We start from the raw sequence: 17,332 nt of genomic DNA on the forward strand, positions 1-17,332 counted from the left end.
TTAAAAAATGAACTGTTCTAAGTGAGGGCTGGGGATAGAAGAGGGCACTCCTGCCTACCTTCTTCCTGAAAGCTGCTCTAGCAGGTGCTGGCACGTGCCTCTGGCCCTCACAACAGCCCTGGGGGGCACTCCCGTGATCCCACTTCACAGGAGAAACACAGAAGCACAGTGCCCAGGAAATGGGGAGCCAGGATTAGAACCTGGGTCTGGCTCAGGTTAACTTCTGCACTGCCCAACTACCACTGCTCAGGACGCCTCTGGTTGGCTGGACCCTGAGCCCCTCCAGGGCAGAGCTCATTAGCCACTGCCAGTTCTCAAGCACCTGAGCTCAAGAATCAGCAAGAGCTCCCACTGCTCCCCAAACCAAAGCCAAACTCAAGGGATCCACAGGCTTCCTGCCCTGGTCTCTATCCAGCTTTCCGCAGCCTCTGATCACTCTCACCTGGGGCATTTCCAGATTACTCAACCAAGAGTTGCTTCAGGGCACTGGAGTTTGGAATAGTGGCCAAGAAAGGAAATCCTACCATCATAACTCATTAGGTTCAAATCCCAGCTCCACCACCCCTTGGCTGTGTGACTTTGGGCAAGAGACTTAACGTTGCTGTGCCTGTTGGCACATCCATAAAAGGGATAGAAATAAAACATCTACCTGTCGAGGTAGATAGTGCTCAGTAGTGTTAGCTGTTGTCATAAAGGAGGATCAATTGCATATACACCCCTAGACTTGAGGCCACCTTGGAGCCCAGGACCCTACTGCAGGAGCACAAGCATCCTGACCCACTGATGGTCCCACTCTGTACAAGCATCACAGGCTGTTCATCAAGTTGCCCTTTATATACATGACTTTGGAACTGTACTCCCACCGTGAACATGACATGTGTCCACATGTGACAACATGTGTACACAAACAGATTTATGTGCATATGGCACCCCCTCCAGTGGGGCAGTCAAACTGTTGACAGAGGGGGCCCACCATCTCCTCTTCCTGCCCCCGCTGCACCCACATACAGTCCTGTGCCCACTCCACAGGGTACAGGAGCTGGTGTGTCCCCGACCTGCAGGCACCTCACTGGGCACCCACCTGTGGTTCAGGATGCGGTGAATCATCATCCACTCAGGCTTGATGCCATAGCGGTAGAAGCGCTCCTCCATCTTGGCATAGAGAGGGTCCTTGTTCTTCCTTTTCTCACTTTTGCCATCCTCATCACCGGAGCCGTAGTCAAAGGGTGGTGGCTCGTCCATGTCATTCTTTCTTTGGTAGTTGCGATACATCACCGTGTGGTATAACTCCAGCTGCTTGCAGAGGGGCGGAGGTCACAGGAGACACAGGGTCTGTCGCCCCCCTATGTCCCTGACCCAGCTCCCCTTGCCGGGTCCCCAGCAGGACAACCTTACCTTTAGCCTCCCCCTCCCTGCCTCCCAATAATGCCCCGTACTCGGTGCTAGCCAACACCTTTCAGGACAGAAGCCTTAGCACAGCCACACCTGCCCAGGGGGTAAGGGGGCCTCACCTGTAACTCTTTCACCCAGGAGCAGTGCCAGTAGGAGAGCCCAGCCCACTTGACAAAGAACTCTCTCTCCGGAATGCCCTCCAGGGGCTTGGGTGGGGGGACACCAGGCTCCACGTCGGGCCCTGGTAGCCCCACCATGAAGGGGGCAGGGGGCTCCGTCCACCTCCAGTGTAGGATCCGCTGGACTTTGCCCTTCAGTGGGGGGCACTGTGAACAGAGGGGAGTCCCTAAGTTTAGGGTTTAGCCAAGGGGCCCCACCCTGAGGCTCTGGTGACATCAGGTTGTCACATGGCTCTCTCCAACAAGCCTCCCTGCTCCCTAAGTCAGGACCACCGTGACTCCATGATACTGCCCTGTCCTCGGGAGCCTGCACATGCTGCACACACAGGAGATGGGCAACATGGGTGTGTGCACACACATGCACACGGACACACGCGCCCACACCAGAAGCCCAGATGCACACAGAATAACAGCACTGGCCACATGACCTCCCAGGATTCAGAGGGCAGGCATCCCAGCACTGGGGGTGGGCCTGGGGGACAATTCAGAGCATGAAGCCCTCAAATCCATACAGAGACTGGGGGCAAGGTGGGAGGTGCCACTCTCTCCCTGCCTCCTGCCCTCTCATAACCCCCAGCCTTTGGGACAGAAGCCAGGTGCAGGAGGGCCTGAGGGGGCAGTTATGCTGTGTGCGGCTTGAGACAAGTCACTTAACCTCCCTGAGCCTCAGTTCTGTCATCTAAAAATGGGAATAACCAAAAAAATAAAAAATAGTAATAATAAAAATAAAAATGGGAATAACCAAGGCCTATACTGGGAAACTTGGAAAGCGGTAGAGAGATGCCCAAGGAGCAGCAGCTGTGCTGGGAGTGGGGTGGGAGGGTCATCACCACCTGTTTCTTCATTACGACTCAGAGAAAACTGTCTGGGTCTCCAGACGAAAGGATCTCGGTGAGATGGTGGGCGGGACTCCAGGGGGCGGGGCTCGCGGTGGGCGGGGTCTTGGCGAGGGGGCGGACCAGCGCTGGTGGGGACCGGTCCCGCAAAGACCCGGCCCTCCTGGCAAGGCTCCGTGGGTGGGCGTGGCCTAGCCCTACGGAGGCGGAGCCTTGGCGGGCAGGGCCCAGCTGGCGGGGCGGGGCCTGTAACGTCACGGCCGTGGTGGGCGTGGCCCAGCCCCGTGGAAGCCAGGCCTTTGAGGGCAGAGCCCGCTGGGGGCGGGGCACTGGGGCGGGGCGGGGCACTGGGGGGCGGGGCACTGGGGCGGGGCGGGGCGGGCGTAACACTCACAGTACAGCGCGGGCAGAGCCATTCACCGTTTGGGATCTCGGGCAGCGGCGGGTTGAGGCAGTGCAGGTGGTAGGAGGAGGGGCACGCGTCGCAGCAGAGCAGCTCGCCGCCGTCCTTGCACACGCGGCAGAACTCCATGTGGTCGTCCTCCTCCTCCTCGCAGCCGCCCTCCTCCTCATCGTCGTCGTCGTCCTTTGGCTCCCACTGGATCCCCTCCTTCTCCTGGAGGGGAGAATCGGGGTGCAGGCACCTCGGGCCGGCCCGGCACCCCCCCTGCACGGTGCAACTCGCTCCCTCCCTCCCGCACGCCCCTCTTCCCATCCCGCACCTCCCCGCGGACTGCGCGATGGGGGCCAGGCCCCAGGACCTCTGCCCGTGACTTACGCAGTGGGGACAGCTCCACTTGCCCTCGGGAGCCTTCTCCAGCTCTGGGTCAAGGCAGACGAGGTGGTAGGCCCGCGGGCAGGTGTCACACAGGATGATCTCCCCACCCTGCTGGCACACCTCACAGTAGTCCTGGTGGTCGGTCTCGTAGCCATCACCATCGTCAACTGGGAAGGGGCAGAGTGGTAGTGGAGGGCCTGGTCCCCACTCCCAGTGCCCAACCAATCTCCACCCCCAGCTGGACCCACACAGGTAGGTGTTTAATAGTTGGATGAATGGATGGTGGATGGACAGGCGGGGTGAACAAATGCCTGAGGAAAGGCTGAGGGAATAGAGGGGTGGGAGAGAGGGGTAGAAGATAGATAAAAGGGAGGGAGGGAAGAGGAGGGAGAGGATAAGGAATAGAGGGTGAATGGTGCAGGAGGTTAAGAAGCACTTCCTTCTCCAGTGCCCCTTTGCTAGTGCAAATGCCCCAGGGGGCCTACAACAAAAGTGTCTGATCTAACCTCACTGGGACAAGACCCCTCTGACCACAGTGACCGATGGGGTGAGGAAGCACAGGTGAACTGCCTGGCCAAGGCCAGGAAAGGCTGAGGCATGAGGATGCCCCCCCTCCTGCTAACCCAGGGTGGGGCTCTGCAACCCCCCTCCACCAGGACAGCCATGGAACCCCCTCCCCCGAAAGTCCTACTCCTCTTCTTCTTGCGCCGCCTCTTGCTCTTCTTCCCCAGGGCAGTGGAGCCCTCAGAGCGCACAGAGGAGCTGTGGATGCTGGCACTGTCCAAGTCCGACTCCTCCCGCTCATCTTCCTCACTCTGCAGGGGTAGGGGAGGGCCTGGTGAGCCTAGAGCCTGCCCTGGGGGCCTGTCCCCAAGGGCCTCACCGGCCTGGACACAGGTTGGGGTAGAGTAGGGCATGGTCAGGGCTCCAGAGGCACAGTGTTCTCTGTGGTTAGTCTCTGACTAGAAATCCTGAAGCCCCACCCACCAGTCCAGCCTGCTGTCCTACCACCTTCCCCAAGCCCTTCCCTTCAGCCCTCAGACACAACTCACATTTTCCATACCTCTCCCCTGGGTCTGCTCTCCACCCTGCCAAACTCCTACTCATCCCTCAAAGGAAAGCCCTAAGGATACCTCCTCCAAGGAGTCTTCCCAGCTCTCTCCTTAACTGGACCTGTTGCACAGCCTGTGTGCCAGGTCTGGTCTGTCCCATCTGCCTATCCCTCCCAATGTATCTCCTAAACACCCTCCAGACTGTGAACATCTCTGGAGGAGGGCCCACCATGGCTGAGCAGAAAGCCTTAGCACATGGAAATGTGCTCAACAAATATTTGCTGAGCTGAGCTGCACCACCAGCTCCAGGCTGTCCTACCTGCTGCTCTGTACTCCCCTCTAGAGCAGCTAAACTCAAGTCCTGTCATTTGCCTCTACCAAGAGACTGAGAAATGGCTTCCAACTCTGCCCCTCTACAGAGGTAGGGCAAGGTGTGGGAAACAGGTGCCCTGTGGGGGTGGAGGTAGGGCATGTATGCCCCCCCCCATAGAGAAGGGAGGCCCAAAGGCTCAGATGGGGACTTAGGGTTAGTCTGAACCTGGTGCCAGAGCTGGCCGTGGAAGGGCAAGGGAGGGTCAGAGCCCCAGCCCAGCCAGTTCCTGCCTACATGCCACCTTCCTGGGGTCCAGCCTCCCAGCAGACCTGGGCATGCAGGCCTCATCAGAACTCTCAAGGGCCAGTTGACTCTCCTACCTGCTACCCAGATGGAGCAGAGGCAGAACTGAGCCCCCAGCCCAGCAGGGCAGACAGGGAGCTCCCCTCCAGAGTCCTGGTTCAGGACAGTGGACTAACAGCCCTGCATTCCAATCACCGTGCCTTCACCTCGCACACATGTGCACAAGCACACTCACACACATGCAGAATGTATTGAAGGTTGCTTACACAGCCACACACACAGCCAAGTACCTGTGGTCTCGCTGTCTCTCACACTCACACATCCCAGCATACCCTATCACACATTCATATATTTACACACTCACACATTACACACATTTACACACTCACATGCCCATAAATCCACACACACATTCCAGCCGTCCTTCTCTCTTTCTCTCTCTCTCTCTTTCACACACACATACACACACACACACACACACATACACACACACACACACACTCACCGAGGAGCCTTTCTTCCTCTTGTTGCTGATCCCTCCAAAGCGGAACTTGAGCCCTGCGACCTTTCTCCCCTTTCCCTTTTTCTTTGCATCCTTGGAACCTTTGATCTTCTTTCTCACTCCCGGACCTGAAAAGTGACAGTGGATAATCTGCACCTGCCATGGCTTGCTCACCCAGTGCCATGATTACAGTCAGCCCCTACAACCCACCCCCAGGACTCCATAAGAGAAGGGTCCTTCTGCTGCCACCCCTCTCCAAGTGAGAAGGCTAAGGCTCAGAGCCATGAAATCCTTGCATAAAAGTGACATAGCAAGTAACGGGGATCCAGAAAACAAGCCCTGCTCAATCTCTGCTCTGGCCACCACTGCCCCTGTTCCATGAATGGCAGGAATGCCAGCCATCTTGGGAACAGCCCCATCCTGTCCCCTCTCCCCAGAAAGAAGCCATGGGGCCCCTGTGGCCAGCAGGGCTACCAAGAGTACACTTACCCCCTGTGGTCCATACCTGGGCCCAGGGCAAGAAGCCCTTTCCCTGGTTGCCAGGTTATCCCCAGGCCCAGGCAACACTGACACCACTCAACACTGCCCCATCTGTGCCAATGACCCACAGCAAACACCAGCTCCTGGGTGGCCAGCAGGGTTGAGGCTGTTTTTATGGAGCCGGCCACAGGAAAATTAGCCACCTGGGTAGTAATGACCCCTTGGCAGCCTCTCCCACTGGGCTGAGCAGGGAAGGTGGGGCTCTGGAGGCAGGTGGCCTTGCTCCAGGGCCTCCTCCAGCCGTATCACACACAGATGGGGCTAGGAACCCAGCTGTAACCTCCGTGGCGCCATGGAAAATCTATTTCAATTTTTCAAGCTCTGAATGGGCAGCTCAGAATCAATAGCTCGGTGGCTGGAGCCCAAGAGGAAATGAGAAAGCAAGGCAGGCTGGAGAGGCCCAGGATGGAGGACAGTGACGAAGGAGAAGAGGAGCAGACTCAACTCCATGTCTCTCTGCCCTCCGGGCCCTTGCAGAGACCTGGAAAAAGGGGCCCATTATTCTAGAAACCAAAGCTCCTTGGGGCTGAAACAATGGGTTCCTAGAGCCCCTTCGGCCCCCCATCAAAATCCAGTCAGAGCCCCAGAAGGGCTGAGCCACCAGCGACCCCATGTTGGAGAGCCCTGGGCCTGATGCCAGTCTCAACCCCGATGGGACCAGAAATCCTCCAGTGAGGGAAGGCCCCTCCCCTGGGAACTTGAAATCATAGAGAGCCTCTGCTGTCCCTGTTCTTCCCCCAGACACCAGATATCCACCACTGAGTCTGATTTTGTTTCTGGACCTCCTTCCGGGCTTCCCAGGGAAGCCAGCCTTGACCATGACCACACTCATACCCATCCATGACCCCAGGGGCTGGGCACTCAGATAAGAGGTGTCAACAGGCTAACCCTGGGATACCTTCTCAAGCTCAAGAATCCCCAGACTTCCAGGAACATGGGGAGTCTCCCTCTCCCTTCCTCCAGGCCAAGTCGGAGGGGTCCAGGTGCACAAGTCCCAATGCTCTGAGCGCAGCATCTCCTCTGCTTCACCCCAGCCCCAAAAGGGAAGCAGATGGAAGCTACCATGCCACAAGATAGCTGAGAAAGGGTGAGTGGGTCCAAGGTCGGCCAAGGCCCTGGGTCTCTGGTCAAGGCTACTTCAGTTGTCCCAGTTGCCCGAGGCTAGAGGGTCTAGGGTGGGACTCTGCCAGCAGGGGGTGCCCACCCACCCACAGCCTTACCCTTGCCCTCCTTGGTCTTGGCCTTGCGGATGGGTACAGGCTGGGGTGGCTGCTGAGGGCTGATGGCCAGCGGAGGGGCGATGGTGACTGTCTCCACAGCCGCAGCCACTGCTGCTGCAGCTGCTGCTGCTGAGCTCCCCTTGAAAGGGTTGTTGGCGCTGAACTCCCGCCACTTGGCACCCAGAACAGTCATCATTTTGGACATGGGGATCTTTGGGTTCTTCTTGGCGATGAGCGGCCTGTGTGGGGTGAAGGCATTGCTGTGGAGGGCATGAGACACCCCCCCAATGCAATGACCTAGGCACCCCCTCCTCTCCCACACTTAGGGTAAGAAGCCCCTAGGCTGGGAAAACCAGGCAGAAAGCAAGACAGGGCGCAAGGGAGAAGATACAGCTTGAGAGTCCAGTCTACCCCGAAACACTCCTGATTCCGTTTATGCAGTTGGCGATCTGATTCCAGACCCTGTACCCCCTGAGGGACCAGAGGGAGAGGCCTGCCATGGACCACTGGGTGTCCGACCCCATTTCTTCCAGCCAAAGGGGCCAGGTGCACAAGTCCCAAAGCTCCAAGCATACCATCTCCTCTGCTTCATGCCAGCCCCAAAAGGGAAGCAGATGGAAGCTCTGATGCCACAAGACAGAACTAAAAGAGGCCACGAGAGCTTAAGGCCCTGAGGATTGACCAGGACCACCACCCTGGGGTTCAGGGCCAACAAGAGAAAGCAGGGACATCTATTAAAATGAAAGGGCTCCTGCCCTTCTTGCCAGCTCTGCCCAGGGGTGGTGTCAGCCTGATGGCCCCCCTGCACCCCAAGAGCCCAGGGCTCTGTCCCCCGACCTGCGGTTCCCATGGACGCCTGGCCACAGTGGCTGGCAGTGCGGCCCACCTGAGGAACTGGCTGAAGGCCTTGTAGTTGGTCAGCGTATGGTAGTCAGCCTCGGAGAACAGGTACTCCACGTCATCCAGGCCCCACTCGGCCATGAGCTGCCCTGAGGACTTGGGCTCCTAGGGACACCCAGGCCAGAGGGGGGGTCAGAGCAGGGTCCTTCTAACCTGCGCCCCCACCCAGGAGGTCTCAGAACGGGTGGGAAGACTGTGTGCACTTCCTACCCACCCTCTGCCTTCCAACCCACCTGCCCCTTGATTGGGGGGGACACAGCTCAGGCACTGACTCATGATGGGGTGCAGGGCCAAACCTGGGGTTTCGTGTAGGGGGCTTTAGGGTGTGGCTATGTGCACACCAGGGCAGAAAAAGTAACAGAACTCTCTCTGGAAAGAATATGTTCTGGGAATTGGAGCACCACGACAGAACAGCAGCCTATAGGGCTAGTCTAAAGGGCAGCTGCCCCTGGGTAGCTAGCATGCCTCAGGTAGCCCTTCAACCCTGCTAGGGAGAAATGAGGCTGCCTCTGGATGTCCCCCAGTAGGTCACACGTGGACCCCATGAAATGACAGACTGCTCTCCTGCTTCCAGAGCCAGGAAGGCAGGCCCCAGCCAGGGTAGGGGCATGGGACAAGAGCCCAGCTGAAGGCAGACATGTGAAAGGGTTCCTTGGCTATTGCTTCACTTTCCAGATGGGGCACCACGGCCCAAGGAGGTGAGGGACCTCCCCACAAGGGCACATAATGAGCTCTCCAGACAGCCAGGCTAGCTGAGTCTGGATGGGGGTGAGGTGCTGGCCATGAGCTTGGGCTCTGGAGCCAGACGGACACGGCTCTACAGACTGGCAGTGAGAAGTGGGCAAGCTGCTTCACCTCTCCAAGCCTATTTCCCCAGCGGTAGACCAGGGTGACAGCACCTACTCCCTCTTCCCCCAACAGGTCAGCACATGTGCTGGGAGCAGGCCCCACCCCATCTCGCAGGGTTCAGAGCAGCCCAACCCCCCCACCCACCCACTCAGCCAACCGGCGCAGGTCACACCCCAGCCCAGTAACTGGCCCAGGTGGGAGTGAGTCCAGGGCCGGTGGGGGAGGGCGGGGGGTTGTCCCCATAGGGACCTCGGGCCTGCTTTCCCAGCTGCCGGACAGGGCCGTGGGTGGACAAGAAGCCCACTCTCAGGCACAAGGGTGCCTGGCCCCAGCCCGGAGCTGACCCTCCAGAGGCAGGGTTGAGGGATGTGAAGAAACAGGCCCAAGGAACACCCCAAGCTGGAAGCCCCCTGGCCTCTGCACTCCTGGGACACCCATTCAACAGACCGCATCACTACCTAAGCCCCTCAGAGCTGGGCTGTCCGCTCCACAACAGGAGGCCACCTGGGAGGTACACTCAGCCTCCCTCCATCCCAAGACCTGAGAACCAGATCTGCCTGCCCAGCGAAGCAGCGAGGCTTGGAACCTGCTTCCCAGTACCCTGTTCTCTATGACAGTTCAGGGGTGTGCCCGTGTGGGACACCCTCCCATGGCCCCTAGTCCCCATGACACACAGCCATTCCTGGAGGCACCTGAGACCTTGCTCCCAGCAGGAAGCAGAGCAGCGTGAGCAGGTGACACTGCCACAGGAGAACCCTGGATCCTGCCCACAAGTTCATCCTACAAGCTGTCAGGCCTCAGCTCTTATCAGTCACAGATGACTCACAACACACCTGCTGGCTAATGAAACCCCTCTGGGTTTTGGGACAGCAGGGTGCTTCCTAACTCCAGCCACTGACAGCCACCATTCCTGCCTCACCAGGCAGTACTGATATTCACAGAGACCTTATCTCTAAATACAAGGCTAGCCCAAACTGAGCTTGCGTACCATGCCCAAGGAATGAAGGAAGCAGAGTGCTCTGTCGAGGACATGCTGACATCTGCCACAGCCCAAGAGCTGGGCCCAGGGCCCAGCCCAGCCCCTCCCGGAGGAACCCTGAACTGGCTTCTGAGACTTGAGGGATTCACATCATCCTGCACACTCACAGAAAAGCCACATCCCCCCCAGGGAGAGCCGCAGGCCAATCCATAGCTGCCCTGACTCGTGCTCACTGGGACACCCTCTTGGATGCCCACATGGCCAGAAATTCAAGATACATGCTGAGTAACCAAGTTCCCCTTCTACCATAAGCAGAACTGGCTGGCCGCTTCTTGCTGGCAGAGGCTCCATTGGCTGGTTTATTTGCCCAAAGTGCTCCAAGGGAAAGGCTCCTGACACAAAACTTGAGCCAGAACACCACTCTCCTCAGAAAGAGTTGTGCGCTTCAGTAGAAGAGCAGAAAATGCATCAGCGTCCATGAGAGGCCATTCACTTCCCTCCCAAACCCTGAAATGTCACCCATCGTTATTTCAAAAGCATCTCCAGGACTTGGTGCACAGTTTTCTTCAACACTTGTGTCCAACCTCCACGCACATCCTCACACACTCACACCCACAGGCCCACCTGCCCCCAAACCCCCCACCACACACACACACCCGTGGGGAGGGTGCTCCAGCCCTTTGCTCACAGGGGCTCAGAAGGCAGAGAACCGACCTGAAGCCTCAGCCCATCTAGGCAGGGCTGTCCTGCTGGAGCCCAGGCCCCCTGGCCAGCCAGGCCTCAGAGGTTACCTTTAGACACCCATCATCATTATCATCCTCATCATCATCCTTCCTTTTCCGCTTGGCTTTCTTCTCCTTCTTGTCCTTGAGCTTTTTTTTCTTCTTTTTATTGGGGGAGTAGTCACTGCCTTCACTCTCTGACTTCTCTTCCAGATCATCTTCATTTTCCGACAGCTCATCATTGCTCCCCTAGAAGAGAGAGGAAGATGGTAAGGGCAACAGAGGCCCAAAGAAAACCCAGAGTCCTGGGCAGCAGGACTCTCCTCAGCAGCCCCTGACACTGTCACTTGGCCCATGCTTCCCACTCGGCTAGTTCAGTGTCCTGCTGCTCACAGCTCAACACAAGCCCAGCTACAGGGGCTGCCCCAAGGCAGCACTGGACAAGGGTCCTGTCCTCAGTGCCAGGGCCATAGCACCTGGTGGAGTGTGAGGTGAGACAAGGCCCTGGTGAAGTCAGACTTCCCCCCTGGGCAAGTTCAGTGCTGCCTGCCCTGACTGCCCCAGGGTGAGGCTCAGGCTCTGCTTCAATCAGAATCAGATTTCTACGGACTTTAGGATTTTAACAAGTGTTGCTGGAGAGGACTGGGACCCAGGAATTCACGCTGAACCTAATGTCCAGAGCCAAAACCCAAAGGGCACGGGAAAAATCCTGGGGAAATGGTGGGTGAAGAGCCGGGGGTGTGAGCCAGCACCCAACCTCTGTGTGCATGTGCACCCAATGGAGCTGCATGTGTCAAACGAAACCTGTAATTAATGTAGAGCACATGTCCCAGTTCCATCTGTCTGTGGACTCTCCAGAAGCTGTGATGGCACGAGCCCACCTTCTCTACCACCCCCACCCTGGCCGCTTCCTCTCCAGAGGAGACAAGGTAATTTAGGCAGCTCTTAAGCTTGGCTTCCTTGATTTAGTTTTCCCGTCTGTACAGGCAGCAAATGGCCCATTTATATGGAGATAAGGGCGTTCACAGCCAGAGCATCCCCACCAGAAAGGCACTGTCCCTCCGAGGAGGCTGTTTGTTTACTCTCCGCCTTTCCAGATGCAAGTGGACTGGCAAAGCCCTTGCCAACCCCCTCCTGGCTGGGGTCTGTGGGAGAGGCTGGGCACTGAGGCTCCAGTTACCAGCATGGGGCTTGGCATTTTTGAGCTGGTTGTTTACTGTTTTCAAGGTGAGCAAAGAGAGTCATGGAAAAGATGGAGAACTGGAGAGGTGGAAAATGAGCTCAAGACACCACTGGGGGGGGCGGAAGGCTGAAGAGGAGGTGGGGACGGGGCAGGATGAGGGAGGAGAAGGAGAAGAGCTGACAAGAGAAGGGAAGAGGGCAGCAGGTCTGTCTGGAGGCTCCTGGGAGGGCCCCAGCAGATCTCTGCCCCTTCCAGGCACACTGTAAAGAGCTGAGAGTCTTTCCCCAGGAGGGAGGCTCTTCCGGAGATGCAGCTGGAAAAGGACTCCCCCACAGGCTCCCTGCACTTCCCAACTGTCTCCCACTGGGCTCTCTGCTCCCAAACCTTTTATGCTCATTAAGCCGCTGAGTCAGTGCACTGGCCGGAGGCTGGCAGAAAGCAGAGCCTCTGCGCTTTTCCGGAACTGGGTGTTTCCCGGAATACTGACTCGCTGTGCAGGGGCCCCAGGGGTGAAGACGGTCCTGGCTGCTGCCAGAACCTGCATGGGGCAGGACAGCTTATCGAGCACTCCTGCTCCCAAGGCAGGGCAATGCAATGCCAATGCAGAGCCATGGGGACACAGCTCCCAGCTCTGCCACAGTCCTCTAGGGAGGCAGGGGTCAGACAGGGACATCTATTTACCCCGAGGGTGTAAAGTTCGGCCAGTTTCAAGAGACCACCCTTCAAGAGACCTGAGAGACAGGCACTACCCCAGGCCTCACCCCAGCAAAGGTAAGGATGGGAAAAGGAGGCTGCCAAGAATTTCAGCACCTTGGACAGAGGCTGTGGGGCGGCCGGAGGGAGGGGCATGGGCTGGCCCTGTAGCTGCCCTGGGGTGGACACCACACTTCAGACCGGGAATGAGGCAGGAAGACCCATGCCTGATATCCACTCAGCTAAGAGTCGAGTGGCCCGACCGTGGGTCCTGGGGCTCCCTGGGGAGTCTACAAGACACAGAATGCCTCAGAGCTCTGTCCTTTGCTAGCCTGGAACTAGGCAAGTCACTAGGGTCTGACCTCAGCCTCCTCATCTGTGAAATGAGGATTTGACAAAGGGTGACAAGAGGCACAAAGGAGATGGTGTGAGAGGAGGCTGCAAACATTTTGAAATGGGAGAGACCCAACCACCCATGACCCCAACTCTTCCTGGAAGGCAAAGATGTGGGCCAGATGACAGACAAGGACATCACTAGTTTCACCCTTCTTGTTTCTGCCAGTCAGAACCAGGCTAAGCCAAGTACAGAGTGAGTGCCCACAGCTGGGCGACACTTACAGGGCAGCTGGGCAACCTGATGCCAGCAGAAAAGGCTGTTGTGGCAAACACCTGAGGGAGGGTTGACCTGGCCATCTGATGGGAAGAAGGCATTGCCACACTCCAAGTGCAGGAGAGATGAGGAGCAGCCAGCACAGTTCCAAATGCAGGGCCCAGAGGGAGCTGGAGGGAGGGAAGGAGGGAGAGGGGAAGGCACCGCCAGCAGATTTCAATGTCTGTGTGTCTCCACAGACGGCACACAGCTTGTCACCTTCTGGCGAAATGCCCCAAGCTGAGCACTGCCAGAGGGCTGGCCCTGGTCCACTCCAGGGTTAAGTGGCAGAGCAGGAGAGGTGGAACGAGTTTGAGCTATGGCAGGGCACATCTGCCGGTCCACAGTGCCTCAGTGGCCCCCTGGGTGATGGCAGTGGTGGCAGCCCCTTGTTTTAGGGAAAGGAGAGACTTCTCCCTGCACCAGAGAAAGCCTTGTAGGAAAGAAAACTCTGATTCCCCAGTTCTCCCAACTCACCACCTATTCCTTGATCCTTCCCAGGCAGTGCCTTCTCCACTCACCAAATGGAAGTTCACACTGCCTGGGCACGCCCCCACCTGCACCCCAATCTCATCCAAGCCCTCCTGACTGCTCAGGGTGGGGTGTGGTGCTGGCTGAGGAAGGAGGTGCAGGACACGTCTTTGGAGACTGGTTTCCCACTGGCATAAGTCTGTATCCACAGCATTATCTCTGCATCCAGCTGTTTGGACCCTTCAAGATCTGGGCCTCCTTTTTTCTTCCCCCCAAATCTTTCCTTGCAAAAAAAGGGGCAAGAGGAAGGGCAGCAAGTGGTTCTGAAAACAACACGAAGAGGAGTGACCCAGGAGCAGGACCTGAGGGATGTGGCACCAGCCAGAGGCAAGAAGGAAAGAATGGCTAAGAAGCAGGGGTAGACCAGTATCTTGGAACTTACAGAAGGGGTTTTGAGCCAAGTCTTGTTCAAGGGAGGAGACACAGGCATGGAGCGATAACGTCCTAATAAAGCCCTAAAGCAACCTCAGCCCCAAGCCACACCAGAGGCTATGAACACGAATCGGGGCTTTGACCTTGACGCTGTCCTTTGGGCTACGATGATGTCCTTTGGGTTACCTTTGGGTTACCGTAGCCCCAGGCATGACTACAGGGGAGGAGGCGCCTGGTGGCAGGAGTCTTAGTGGACTCCGAGTCCCCAGCAGAATCCATCTGCTGAAACACCACACCCAGACTGCATGTGTGGGGAGCTGGGGGTGAACAGGAGGGCTCTCTGCCCTGACCTCCGGCCCACTGAGGCCACACCATGCCACCTGTGCAGGCCACGGGAACCCCCAGTGGGCAGTCCCCACTCGCCCTTCCTCCTCTCCAGCTCTGCAGATGCCTGGATGCCTTTTATCCGGGCCTCCATCTCCCGCCTCTCCCTTCCTTCTGCACCCAGCGCTCAACACACACCACATCTCTCGATAAAGGCGGCATTTACACTCAAAAGGGAGGATTCAGAGAGTTGGTCATTCTCAATTTGGGGTCCTTCAAGATTGAGAGGGAAAAAGAAAGAATGAAATATGAGCCTTCCCATTCACGAGTGTTATAAACAGTTATAATTTAGCACTGAATAATTGGTTGCTATGGTAACCGCTGCAGTACAGGTTGAAATCATTTCTCCCTCCTGCGCTGGGCCTGACAAGGAGCTTCATCTACATATGCTCAGGTTCTGGCTGCAGCCCGGTTGTTTTATGTAAATCACGATCCACGACTTGTGGCCTATCCCCCCTCCCCCCGACCCCCCTACCCCGCCTCAACTCCCACCCCTGCCAAAAGAAAAAAAACCTGAGGCCCCTCTTCTGCCTCCACCCACCACCTAATCTTGGGTACCGCCTAATCTTGGGGCCACCTAGTCAGAGCTGAAGCGAGCACAGGGTGAAATCCCCCTCCCCATGTCCTAGGGACCCAGGTGGCTGGGTGGGGGGCATGTGGGGCCAAGATGCTGCTCTCTGGCTATAGCCTGCTCCAGATCCTCTAAGATTTGACAGCTGGCCAAGCCAAGCTGGGAGTACAGGGGAGGGGGTGGCCATGACCTCGGGGTCACCTTGGGGGCCTGCCAGGCAGCACCCACCCGTCGTCATCTGCAGGCCTCCCATCCACACAGCCCTCCACCCCTGGTGAAAAGCAGAAGGAAGAAGAGATGGTGAGCAAGTGAGGAGAGGGCTATGACTGGGGGTTTGGAAACCAGGCTGGATGGGGAGGAGAAATGGGGAGGAGGAGGGAAGAGAGTGAGGGAGCAAGAGGTGGGTGAGGCAGAGGCCAAGCTCTGGCCAGAACAGCAGAGGGAGACACAGAAACACAGGGCCCAGAAAAACACAGATATAGGTAGGTCCAGGGGAAGAAGGGAGGGATGAGACCTGAGTGAGCCCAGCACAGGGTAGGGGAGAGGTAAGCACCAGCACCCCCAGGTTTGGACACCAGTGGCCTTCCCAGATGCTGAATACGTGCCCTCTGCCCCAGCCTCAACAGTGCAGACACTGCCCACCTCTAGCCTCCTTCCTGGCCAGAGCAGGGTGGGGGAATCCTGCTGCACTCTGTGCCCAGGAAGGAGAGAGAAAATTCAGCCCTGCCTGGGGCACCACTGGTGGTCCTACATCTGCATTTGGGAACTGGACAGACCCAGCCTGAAGGCCTGAGACCAAAGACCAGAGAGAGCACTGGGCCTCCTGTCCGGGTCCAGTGCCTGTGAAAACAGCTGCCAGAGAGAAAATGCTGAGGAGAAGCGGGGGGCCAAAGCTCCTGCCCTCGGCATGGCACACGAGCACCACCCCTTCTCTGCCCACAACATCCACAGAGCCTCAGGTCTTGGGGGGTGGGGACATGTCAATGACTCAACCAGGAGGTCTGTCCCTGCATTCCAGGATCCTGCCAGTCCCAAACCATCTACGTTCTGTGGCATAAAGATAAATGACCTTGGAGCATCCTGCTTAAGAGGTCAGGGCATTTCAGATCCAACCCACAAAGGACACGCTGCTTTTGGCATCTCGCACTCAAACCCAGCTGAGATCTTTCTCCACAGGCCTAGACAGAGCAGCCGAGACCCCTTGGAGCCCTGACCCACCCGCCAGCTGGCCCGACCCCAGCAGGGCACCCCACGCACCTCTTTCTTCTTCCGCTTCCCTTTGGACCTGTTCTCCTTGAGCTTCTTGGATTTCTTCTTCTTGGGAAGGCCCACCGGCTCCTCAGGGAAATAGTCATCAAAGCCTCCAAGGCCACCATCTTCTTCTTCTGGAGGAGTCAGAGTGGGAGGGGATTACTCTGTGCTCCCCTCGGGGAGCCCCCAGAGACACAAAGGCAGAGGCAGGGCCCAGAGGGTCAGCCAGCTCCACAGGCATCCACCTGCCACCTCGATTGCCACCCCTTCCCAGCAGACAGTGCCTCTGCCTGCCCCAGCCTCCTCCCAAGCCCTCAGAGCCACCAGACCAGACCCAATGAGCAGAGTCCCATATCAGGCGGGCTGTGTCACAAGTCCCCACTTCTCTAGACCTTTCCTCTCCTCACTGTAAAATGGACAATAACCACCCACCCTGATAAGATAGAGCTCAGCAACAATGTTCTGAGCAAAAATGAGCAGCTAATTAAGAATCCTCATTGGCATGACTCCCCCAGGGCGGAAGCAGCCCCACAGAGTCATGAAGCCATCTCTGGGTGGCTCCAGGGAGGGGTCAGGGCCTATTTCTGCCCTCTGCCCATGGTGTGGCTGGGAAATGGCCTGTGAATGCAAGACTAATGGGGATGCACGGGTCACATCACCTCAGGACCACCTAGAGCCACAAGCAAGGTCCTTGAGGGCTTTGGAGGGAGATCAAGGAAGAGGATGCCAGGTTCCCCCTTAATGAGGATCAGAGACCACATTGCCTCTCCCGCCCAAACCCGCACACACACCCACACGGTACACGCACCCCCCAGTCACACATGCAGGATGCCAAACCCATTCCGGCTGGGCACCCTGGAAGATGTGAAATTCAGAGAGATGCTGCATCCGCCACACGTGGGTTTTCCAAAAGCAGCCACGATTTCCGAGCTCCCCTCCCTCCTCCATGAATTTAAAAGGCCAAGAGGGGAGCGGGACAGGTGTGAGTGTGCAGCTGGCTTCAAGCTTCATGTTACTCCCCCCTCCAAAAAGGAGGGGGCTTGACATGTGGCCCTGGGGCCTAGCTCCCACTCAGGAAATCAGAAATGAGAAAGGGCAGCCAGCCCTGAGTTCCTGGGGGTGGGGGTGGTGTT

At 57.6% G+C, this 17,332-nt stretch overlaps 1 protein-coding gene across 2 annotated transcripts in view; it reads right to left on the reverse strand.

Moving 5' to 3' along the window:
- Nucleotides 1–17,332, reverse strand: part of CHD5 (chromodomain helicase DNA binding protein 5) — a 60,872-nt gene that overhangs the window by 35,010 nt on the left and 8,530 nt on the right. For both annotated transcript variants that reach the window (XM_041773131.1, XM_041773130.1), the window contains exons 2-11: nucleotides 16,206–16,333; nucleotides 10,635–10,814; nucleotides 8,002–8,120; nucleotides 7,116–7,354; nucleotides 5,359–5,483; nucleotides 3,877–4,000; nucleotides 3,186–3,352; nucleotides 2,802–3,023; nucleotides 1,512–1,718; nucleotides 1,082–1,293 (exon numbers count right to left, since the gene is read on the reverse strand). In XM_041773131.1, the coding sequence (XP_041629065.1) occupies nucleotides 1,082–1,293; nucleotides 1,512–1,718; nucleotides 2,802–3,023; nucleotides 3,186–3,352; nucleotides 3,877–4,000; nucleotides 5,359–5,483; nucleotides 7,116–7,354; nucleotides 8,002–8,120; nucleotides 10,635–10,814; nucleotides 16,206–16,333 (1,723 nt within the window). The remainder of the gene's footprint in view (nucleotides 1–1,081; nucleotides 1,294–1,511; nucleotides 1,719–2,801; nucleotides 3,024–3,185; nucleotides 3,353–3,876; nucleotides 4,001–5,358; nucleotides 5,484–7,115; nucleotides 7,355–8,001; nucleotides 8,121–10,634; nucleotides 10,815–16,205; nucleotides 16,334–17,332) is intronic.

Source organism: Vulpes lagopus, chromosome 10 (genome assembly GCF_018345385.1).
Source record: "Vulpes lagopus strain Blue_001 chromosome 10, ASM1834538v1, whole genome shotgun sequence".
Taxonomy (NCBI): Eukaryota; Metazoa; Chordata; class Mammalia; order Carnivora; family Canidae; genus Vulpes; species Vulpes lagopus.